General features: G+C 43.3%; 1 protein-coding gene and 2 pseudogenes across 1 annotated transcript in view; 1 reads left to right on the forward strand and 2 right to left on the reverse strand.

Moving 5' to 3' along the window:
- ARHGAP6 (Rho GTPase activating protein 6) overlaps window positions 1-11275 on the reverse strand; it is a 477103-nt gene that overhangs the window by 3784 nt on the left and 462044 nt on the right. Inside the window, exons 11-12 of the mRNA XM_023532344.1 lie at window positions 4999-5267; window positions 2037-2117 (exon numbers count right to left, since the gene is read on the reverse strand). Coding sequence (XP_023388112.1) covers window positions 2037-2117; window positions 4999-5267 — 350 coding nt within the window. The remainder of the gene's footprint in view (window positions 1-2036; window positions 2118-4998; window positions 5268-11275) is intronic.
- Window positions 7760-7878, forward strand: LOC111741750 (annotated as a pseudogene).
- On the reverse strand, window positions 10296-10414 carry LOC111741804 (annotated as a pseudogene).

The following is an 11275-nucleotide window of genomic DNA, read 5'->3' on the forward strand; positions in this document are numbered from 1 at the left end:
CTGTGGGAGAGACTGGCCAGCTGTTCACCACATCCCTCCATCTCCTTCTTGAATGACATTTCCCAGCCTCCCTTGCAGTTAAGAGGGCCACATAAGGGAGGTCTGAGCAATAGAACGTGCAAAGATGTGATGTGAGCCATTTCTAGCCCTGGTCTAATCTAGTACAAACAAACAAATAAACGAACAAACAAACGAACGAACAAACATACTCCTACTCTTTCTTGCTCACTCCCTCCCCTCAATTATTAGCCTAGGATGGAGAAACTATGGAAGACTCTGAGGTCTCTGAGAATGGGGAGCTATCGGCTGGAAGGAACCCGAGCCCCCAAGGGACCATGTAGAACAGAGCACTCCCACCCGTTGTCACCCTGCACGATCCACACTGCACGGTGACGTGAGGGTGATATCTACCCGTGGTAGTTTAAGAGATTTAGGAGCCGTTTGTTACCGCAGTTAGTCTTCCCTGACTGATACAACTTCCTTCAAGAAACTGAAGGGAGAACGAAACTGCATTTCACGAGGAAATGAGGAGTTCTATGTCCCCAGACTGCCTTTTTCCTAGGGATCTGCCCTGTCCTCTCGTGTCTTAAAAGGTAGGCAGGGAAAGAGAACAAGATCATTTTGCGGGGAGAGGGGGGCATGAGCATTTACACAGGGACAGCTCAGAGTTGAAAGAGCAGAAGGAAAACGAAGCCGAATATCTCGGAATAGCTTATCCTTGGGGGAAAATGCAGTGAAGCCCTTCATAGGATACAATGAGATGCAGCTAGCGAATGGGTCACTGTATTACAGTTGGCTGCGTTAGAGGCCATTAAATTAAAAATGCACTGTGCTTTACAAATGTAATATAGGAGGTATTACAAAACAATGAGAACCCAACTATACATATTTGGAACAACAAAACAAAACAATTTCTGTACTTCACGCTCTATGCTATATATTAACATATATTTCCGATGGATTAAAGGATTAAGGTTAAAAGAAGGAATTACTATGAATGAAAAAATGTATAGATGACTAGCCAATGCTTAAGTAAAGATTAATTTCGGGAAAGAATTCACAAAAGAGAGGGATCGACTTAATTATGTAAAACATAAAAACATTCTAGATATCCAAAGTGGGGGTGGGGGGGGATATGCAAAGGAATAAACATCAGTGACAAACTATATGGACAAAGGGTTACCAGTTTTAAGAGCAGGAGCATACATAAATAGCCAGTTACACAAATAACAATTCAGTGGGGGGGGCCTGAATTCAGCTAATGAATAGAAAAACTAAAAAATACTGTTCAGAAAGAAATGCAAATGAAAATATAAATACGATTTTGTTTTTTGAATTAGCAAAGACACAAACAATGATTTGCAATCCCGACGAGCTCAAAGAGACACAGACAGTACAGTGAAATGCCTCCGCCATCGATGGCTTACACAGCACAAGCTCGTGTCCCCTACGTAGAACTTGAAGTGCCGATACCTCTGAATTCTTGAAAAGCTTCCTAATTTTTGACCCACTTTCCTATTCTGGATTTATAACTTGCTTTCCAAAATGTTGTGAATCTAATAATCATTTAAAATACAAAAAGGGCATATGAAAGGGGTTCTTGACCGTATAACATTACAATAACAACAATAACAACAACAACAACAACAACAACAACAACAACAAAATGGGAACTACGCAGTCGTCCAAGCGTCGGCTATAAAGTATGAATATATACTCTAGAGCGCTGCACGGACATAACCAGTAATAATGGAAAATAACTGGAAAATGAGAGTTAAATCATGTAAAGCTTCACAGACGTAATGACGGTAGCTATGTTTAAAAACTCTCGCAAAGGAAATGAAATGAAATACAGTCAAAGATTGAAGTATTTTGGTGGGAAGGCTAAGTATAGCTTTATCCTTTTTCCGCCTATTTTCGGCATTTTCTAAATAAGTTTTGACAAGTATGTAACATGATGATAAGAAGGCAAAAATTCAAGGAAATTAATTTGAAAAGTCAATGTACTATGCAGTCTTTTAAAAATAATATTTCACCTGTCATTCCTGGGTCTTTGGATCCACTCTTTAATGTTGAATGCCAAGTTCCCCAGATATTGAAAGGTTCCTCTGACGTATCTAGGGAAAAGTATATTAAAAAGGTATGTAACTCGCAATGAAGACCGAAGAGCAAAAATCAATACACAAACATTTTTATAACATCTCTTCTGTGCAAAGTACTGAATTCGAGATTATGGTGGCTACAAGACAGGAGACAAAGCAGATCTGCCTTTCCAGAGGCTTATTCCTTTTGGGGTTTACAAAAAGGTTCTTTCTATATTCTGGTTGTGGTAGACAGAATAAGGGCTTCCCAAAGATGTCTGTGTCATGATCCCCAGAACCCATAAAGATGGTATATTCGCAAGGGACTTTGCAGATGTGATTAAGTTCTTGGATCTTAACATGAGGAGATGATCCTGGATTATCTGGGCGGGCCCGCTGTCACCAGAAGAATCTTTATAAAAAGGAGGCAGGAGATAAGGCATGACCTTGCTGGCTTTAAAAATGGAGGAAGGGGCCATGAGCGGCAAAAAGCTGGAAGCCTCTAGAAGCTGGAAAAGGCAAGGAAACAGACTGTGTTCTCTAGAATCTCCAGAAGGAATACAGCCCTGTGGACCACTTTAGACTTCTGACATCCCGAAGTGTAAGATAATACATTTATGTGTAGTTTTAAATAACTAAATTTGTGGTCATTTATTAGAGCAGCAATAGGAAAGGAATACAATGGCAATAGCGAGTGCTGCTCCAACCTCATTAACATAGAGATGGAGGAACAATAGTTATAGCTCCCTCACCTAATACTCCCCGAGGGAATATCTTGCTACTGGCACCAACAGATTCATTCCTGCCTGTGTTCATTCACACTTCCCCTTAGTCTGCCCGTAAGTAAGTCCCTATGTGAGGTGTCCTCACCATCTCATTTAAGCCTCACTACAATCCTGTGATGTGATCATAATGGCTCTTTCTAGAAGCAAATGTCTCTACTGCATGCTTCCCTGTGTTGCTCAGTTTACATGCATTCTCTCATTTAATCCCCAGGAGATGGCCTGGTCCGCGGGCCAGACGAGGCGCGTAGTGACAGGAGCCTGTAGCAAGTATTACTGAGTGCTCACTACATGCCAAGTTCTCTCTTAAGGACTTTACGTGGATTAGGTAATTAAGCACTACGAATTAATACTGCTATCTGTCTTAGTTTCCATAGGAGGAAACGGGAATCCCAAAAACTGCCAGTCACTGAAGATTCTGCAGGTGAAAAGTGGCGGAGCGGATAATCAACTCAGAAATCGAGCGCTCTCGTCACTGGATACTAACCCTATTTGCTTCTAGTTCCCTCAGCGTGAAGTTGTTTCCAGGGAAACAGTTATGGGTTAGACAGGGCTGTTCACCCTTTGCAGGAGTGACGGTGGGCAGGATCATTCTTTGTGGTGGGACATTAGGTGCAAGGTGGGATGCTGAGCGACCCCCTCCCCAGCAGTGACAACCCAAAATGCCTCCAGACATTGTCACATGTCCCCCGGGGGGCAAAATTGAGAACAACAATGCTAGAGTTTGCCAAGATATTGAGCAGACGGAAGAGCTAAGGGGTGCCTCAGTCTATCTGCTAATCAGTTAGAGCTAATGCGTCTTAGCCTACCTGCTGAGAGGCAAAGAATCAAGCTTTCCTGGTGTGAATTTGTCTAACGACATCTCTTTGAATCTGTGTTTAGAAACCTGAATACGCCCTGCCTCTCATAATAGGAAAATTCTCTTCTAAATGCTATTTTTGTTGTTGCTGCAGAGAATATTACATATGGAAAACTACTCGCTAACTTAAAAGAGCCATAATTAGAGGTCATTTATATACATCAGAGAGGGAATAGTTAAAAATCTGATACGTCAATTTAATGGAAATGTATCGTGGCCACAAAGCAATGTTAGCAAAATGAAAACTGGTAATGATATGATTTTAATAAAATAAGCGTAGTTCAAAAGTAGCTATACCATGAAAACAACTCTGTAAAGTTATGCAGGCATATGAATAAGGACTAGGAAAAATAAAATTTCACATTTTAAAAAGAAATTGAACGTCTGATGGGAACATGGGTTACCGCTTTCATTGTAAAATTTTTAAATTATTTTTTGAGACGAATATTTGTAAAATAAAAATCAAGATGCTATGGTTTAAACACACACACACACACACACACACACACACACACACACACACAAAGAGCCCTTTCAAAATAGCTCTCCGGATTAAATCATAAATTTAAAATAAAATGGCAAGAATTTGTACTGTGACTTCCAATTATTATTTGACTACCGGCCCTGAAGAATTACTCTGCGGAGGAAAGAACACAAGCAAACATTCTGTGTTCAAATACATGTGGGAAAAGCTGCCAGCCACGCCCTCCCTCCCCCTAGGGAAATTCAATAGTGACCATTAGCACTTTAAAGAGTTTGAGAAATTGTACAATAGAGAAATCATTAACTTGGTTAACCTAACATTTCCCAAATGTATTTGACCATGAAACCCTTATTTTGCATGAAAATCTTAATCTCCCTGGAGACCTTTCCAGAACATGATGTCTTGTTATATAGTAGGTTCAACTTGTTCTCTATAAAACTAACAGTGGTAATTGGATGACATCTTAGACTAGCAAATATGCTCCCAAAGTCTCCGGCCAGGACACACAGAGTTCCTGGATGCTGGAAGGAGAAGAGCCAGCTGGGAGCATCAGTGGCTCTCTGGACATGAGATTGCCTCCCAGACATCCGGGTCTGCAGGGTCCCTCCAAGACAGTGGCTGGGCTCCCCGGGGTCATCTTAGTGTAGGTTTTCAGTGGGGACTCACTTAATGCTCTTTGAATTACAGAAACATAGACCTTGGAAGGGATGAAGAGAAGGCCCAAGGTGCCCATACCACGCTACATGCAATCAGAGTCCCAGGTATGGCCAGTGCCGGCCAGGCGCCAGCTACCTTTTCCAAGCCGTGGTCCAGGAGAACTCTCTCTTGACTTCAACGATGGCAAGTGGCCCACCAGCATATACTGCTCCGGCCCTTTGTACAGCTTCTCCGAGCCCCCCCGGGCCGCTTCCTCTTGCATAGCCAGCAGGGAGCGCTCAGAGAGCACTGGGGAGTTGTTGTCATAAGGGGAGAGGTCTCCGCTGGAGGCCTTGTTGGAGTCAGTGGACGAGTGTCTTCCTCCCACGGAAAAGGAAACCTCCGAACGCAGCATGTCAGGGCTTCTGGCACAAGGAGACAAGGACAGGTGCGTGAGTGTGCGAACAGGCAGTGACCTGATTCAAACGATGTGATCGTTACACGGACGACGGGAGGAGAATGCATGGGCACGGGGACTGAAACAAAAAGACCTTTCGAGCGATGTTCCAAGACGTCTACATCAATACGGTGAAAGCGTTTCCGTGAAATAGCCAGCAGATGGCAGTAAAAGCTCAACAGATGTTAGTGGAAATGTCGAGGCGAAGGGAGGGGGGAGGATGAAACAGATGGATTCCTGTGTCCTTCAATCTGCCTGTCGGTTAACCCTCGTTTTCATCCCAAAGTTAAAGTCTGAACTCCTGTGGAATGTTTCTCAAAAACTATGAAAAGTGTGAGAAAAGACTGACCATATCAGAAAGAAACAGAAACTTCTTGTCAAAAGGATGATTCTCTTTGGGACAAGAAGAACAAAATGTACTCATTGGAGAATTTCAGACGGGACTGACATCCTGTTGGAAACATCATGTTTAGAAAGCTTTACAAAGACAAAGAAATGTCTGAAAAGAGAACTGAGTCTTGGGCAGACGATGGGGAGGGACACACACGTGCAGAAAGAAAAAAGGCCATCCCTGGGCATCGATTATAAAGAAATAAAAAAGAACAAAAGACTAAAATGTCATTACTTTGGTCAACCAACCATATTTATGACTATATGTGTGAGAGCGTGTGCTCACGGACACAGGCCAATCAGAGAAGATTATGCATATTTGATCGAAATAATAACTAAACATTAAATTTAGAACTAGGCTGAACAAATTCAGGGTATTTAAGACATTTAACAAGAGATAACTTTGGATTCACATTTGCTATCTTTAAAATATAGCACTTCATTTACTAAAAGTACATGTAGCAATCACCGATCTTGAATTTAAGAGATCTATTTAACTAAATATTTAGATTGTTGAATGACTCTTGTATCTTATTAAGATAGTAGCAACCAATGGAGTAAATCGATTGTGGTGAATATTTTGTTATTATTTTGGCATCACAGTGATTCTTTCTGGCCACGGGATATCATTCAGTGAAATAAGATTCTAATCACTATATCATCCCTGAACGTTGATGGAAAAGTGGCCCAGATTTTAGTTTTGTATTAAGAACTTATTTTGTTCGTGGCACCAATTGAAATATGCATTTCCTTTAGGGCTAAAACTCCTGGGGCTATTTGGAAAAGTCTACCTCAGATCATACACAGTCCAGTATGTGAGTTCATGTTTCGTGCGTGTAAATAAATGTACACATTTGCAGCTGTAAAAATATATAAAGATAAAGTCTGATGCTTGCTATCTGTTAAGAAAAACTGGTAGATAACTCTTTTACTACCCTCGATATCCTGAATTAAAAATAAGTCAGATAAAACTATGATTGAAACTTGACGTGAAGTTCATTATGGTTTTTCATAGATGACTTTTCTACCCCTACCCCACCTCTTAGTATAAGAGTCCCATCCTTCTTGTGTTGATGATAATGATGATGATGTCACTGGTGGGAATAACTGCTTCATGTATAAAATGGCTGAAAAGAGAAACGCATGACCATAACTAGTGCCCACTGTATTTAAATACATGTAAAATGATTCTACAGGGCACTAGTTCTTTTACCGATTGATACAAATCATGCTAATGAGCACATATTATGTTTTATACATGCATGAGTTGTCACGGCAACAGAAATAACAATGAAAACGTGAGTGGAACAGGAAAATGAGAACGTCAGGAGGATGAAAAGCGTGTTCGAAGTCTTACCTGTGCACATCTGTATTTTCTACCTTCCTCAAAATAGTGGCCCTGACATCTTAAAGGAAAATGATGACAGACTGATTAAAAGTTCCAGAACCCGCTTCTGTTTTCCCCCCTACTTCGCTTCTCTTTATTAATCTTTCTTTCTTTTGGTTCAATTTTTTCAAAACCAATCCTTTGTGATCTGAAAGAAGGTAAACACATGCCTGAGCAATCTTTTCCTAATCAAATGGTTTTGAGCACGCAACACGGGAGGAAATGCACTCACAGTGGATCTTTCTTCCTTTTCCAGTTTCCAGCAGGAGTTATTGTCCAGGAGGAAAGCATCTCAGCACGTGACCTGCTTCTCTGGTCACTGAGGCAGCCAGAGTCTCTAGTACTTTCTATTGATGGGATTTCTCATCCCAGTGGAATAAGTAAGTTTTTTTCTTGCCTCCTCTTTAAACCGATGACAGATAATCTTACGGCAAAGAGCCAGAGGACAATCATGAGGATGATTTTCTAGAAACTTTAGGCCTCCAATGAATGAGCCAAGCATAGATGGAACTTACTTCTTCTGCTGGAAAGCGGGGGAAAAAAACTATTCTCTATAACTAATTAAAGTGGAAAAAGTCTCCCCAGTTCTAGTGGAGGGAACAGAAAACAAAACAGACACTTGTCTGACATCGTGGACCCGACTCTGGTTGAGAAAACTTTACTATGAAAATGAGAACAATCAGTCTAAGGCCACTGCCACCCTGAACACGCCCGATCTCGTCTGATCTCAGAATCTAAGCAGGGTCGGGCATGGTTAGTACTTGGATGGGAGACCACCTAGGAAGACCAGGTGCTGTAGGAGGGGAAAATAAAAACTAAAATGAGAAAAATCGAATGCGTGAACTGGTAAGCTGCATGGAGCTCAGCTCAGAATCAGAGTTCTACTTTCTGATCAGGGCTAGAAATTATATTACTGGGCTCATTTCAGTTGTTTTCCCTTTTAGTTGGCATTTTTCTAAGTCATTAGTGAAAATGCCTTATGTCTACTCAGCAAGAATCAGTCATGGTGTCATATCAATAACAGAGACTACACAAAGCCTTATTTTATGGGATGTTCTAACGAGTCAAGTCAATTCATTAGCCAAAACAAAATATCTCCCAGAGCTACAAATGTTCTTTTGGCTTCTTGCATTGGGAGGAAAGTTTGGAAAGGGCATATTTTAGCTCATGGAACCCCAACACTCTGTCTCATATCTTATTTATCTGTCTTACGATACATTTAGAAGAAGATACATTCAACAAAATATTCTAGGTTGCAGATTCAGCCAACAGTTACACGCATAAAGAAACACACTCCACAGAGAAATTTCTCTTACATTTCAGTACTAGTGACATTTGCGTTTCTACCAGGCAAGTAGGTTCATGTAATAATAATGCACCTCCACAGGAAAAAAAAATAATAATAAGTGATGATGATGATGATGATGATGATGATGCACCTCTCTTTACAATGGCTACTAAAAGGCTCTGAGGATTCAGGGCTACACTCAAGTTGGTCTCCCAGAGCTTCTGGTCTCTGCCTTCACGTGTCTCACAACTCAACCTCATTTATCTTCTCGCTCTTTCCATTGTTTTTCTGTTCCCGGTCTCTCAAGTTACTTATTACAATATTGCTCCACTTTACATATTTTTGCAAGCCGCTTCAATAAATTGGTTTTGGACCAATACTCAGACAGGGAAATCCCGCCCACATTCATTGTCAGGGGTATCGAAAGGGTAGTATGCTTCATGAGAACGCTTAGTTTGGTTAAAACAAAACAATAAAACGAGAACAGTATTAACAATAACAAATAACTGAAGCTGCCGCATTATTTCTTTTCCATTTTCATGGCTCTGATTGGATCTGATCAAGTAGAGCGAGAGAGGAGGAGGTGGAGGCCAGCGTCCCTCTGTCCTCTGGGGCGAATCTGTGAAATCTCACTCAGAAGTTCCGCCTCGGCGGCATCACCTCACCTGGGAACTTGTTGGAAGTGCAAACTCTCAAGCTCCATTTTGGATCGGCTGACAGAAATGGCTATAACATACGGGTGCCCACATTAAAAAATTATGAAGCATTTCAAGATGGCGACAGCAGATCATTAAGCCAGGCATGGGCTTCTTCCGAGTGTTGGGTCCCGTATGACGGCACAGATTGCAGCCTGTGAAGCTGGCTTTGCCTGCTGAACGGGAACTCCTGGGAGTGGGGCTAGCAAAGTGTGTTTTTAAAAGCCCTCCAGGTAATTCTGATGCATGGGAAGCTTGAGATGATGCAATATCGAACCTACTTTCCTTCTCCCAATCCACAGATGTGACAGTGGACTAAGGAACGACTAAGAGATCAGGAGGAAAACCACAAATAATGGCCAAAACTTCAGCACTGGCTCACACTGTGGGTCATTGTGGTGGTCCTGACCTTGAGGTGGCTGGGGCCACAGCTGAGTAGAGGGGGAGGAAGGCCACACCAGGAAGCTCCCGTCAGCAAGATCCCGATAATGGAATGTAGTTTGGTTAGTTTGGAGCAGAACATGTCGAAGTGGGAGGGGCACAGGAGAGACCAGCCTGCCTGTCTCTGCTCTTCTGATTCATTCTCCTAAATCAAGCCACCGAAGTGACCACAGCTGGGGCCCCAATCAGAGGACACACCAGCGGAGGTGGCTAAAGATAATCCCTGGACACGGAGGTGGATGAAGTGTCTCACAGCCAACACCGGCCATGAATCTCCTCAGGGTGGCTGGGCTCACAGACAGGGACACAGGCAGATGGGGCCATCCAATGAGAGATGATGCCTCCCTTCCCAGCCACCCAACATATCTTGGCTATGAGAGGGGACGTGGTGTGAGTACGCAAGGCCAGCAGCTTGTGAAACACACTTATCTGAAATTATCCGCTGGCCTGTGGGAAGAGTAACGGTTGAAGTTTACGCAGAGTTCCCCGTGTGGCAGGCATTGGATTAAGCTACCGCGAACAGCTCTCCCTGTTTGCGATCGCAGTCTAGGCATGCGCGAAAGAAACGCGATGCCTAAGGGACACTCATTCCTAGCAGTGGAGGCAGTAAGGGTTCAGTGGAGGCGGAAAGGGTTGAGATTCTTCTGAAATTAATTAATTAACTAACTAACTAATTAATTAGTTAATTGGTTAATTAATTAGTTAATTAATTAATTTTAGGCGAGGCAACCCTTGGTTGACCTCACAGATTGCAAGGACTTGTCTGCTTACCATCTCTTATTTTTTTATTTTTTATGCCTACAGCACCTGGTCTTCCTAGGTGGTCTCCCATCCAAGTACTAACCAGTCCCGACCCTGTTTAGCTTCCGAGATCAGACGGGATCCGGCTTGTTCAGGGTGGCATGGGTGTAGACTGAAATTTATTTGATAAGTGCTATTCAATATTATGAAAAATCAACAGTAAAATGTTATATTTTATACTTAGAGTCGATGACCCTTTTAAATGTTTAAATTATTTCCTATCATTTTACTTTCCCAGCAGAGGTTGGTAAGGGGGTGGCCGAATTTGCCTAAGAACCCATAATCCAAGACTTGCTTTTTCACATGGTAGCTTGCCAATAAATAAATAAAACAATTTTATTCACCTCCTGAGGACTCTCACTACAAGATAGGCAGTTCAGAGTTTTAACACATTTTCTCGTCATTCCAGTGCTTTTCCATTAGATTTATCGTGATTAATACAGGACCAGCTCTCTTTTCGGACGAGGTGGGGCAGCCTTTATTGGTGGGCAGGCGGGGTGGGGGTGCAGGGCTCCCCCGGAGGCGGAGGCGGGGCCCAGGCGGGGAGGGCGCTTCTGCGCTCACCCTGGGCAGCCGGGAAAGGGGAGGTCACAGCAACTCCCCGCTCTGGGACGGTCAACCAGACCGCCGCCCGCTAGGGACACTGGAGTAGTGAAGGGGACACCTGAGAGGTGGACACGCGGGCAGGGCCGTCTCACGTCACACAGACTTGCGGTGACGTAACAGTACTGGGTTCAGACAGGGAGGATGCTGGGAAGCGGGACCAGTGACTTTCCGCAGAGGGCAGGGACGGCCCAGCAGCCTCGGACGTGGAGCCGGGCGGGGGCCTCAGGACAAGGCCAGTCTGCCGTCCACGGCCCCCAGCGGATGGACTAGGAGGCTGAATGCCCAGGAGACACCGAGGGGACGGGTTCGGGACCCAGTGAGGGGACAGACAGGGGAATGCGAGGGGACACGGTGGAAGGGGGGCGGGG

The sequence above is a fragment of the Pteropus vampyrus genome, unplaced genomic scaffold, assembly GCF_000151845.1.
Source record: "Pteropus vampyrus isolate Shadow unplaced genomic scaffold, Pvam_2.0 Scaffold81, whole genome shotgun sequence".
Classification (NCBI taxonomy): domain Eukaryota; kingdom Metazoa; phylum Chordata; class Mammalia; order Chiroptera; family Pteropodidae; genus Pteropus; species Pteropus vampyrus.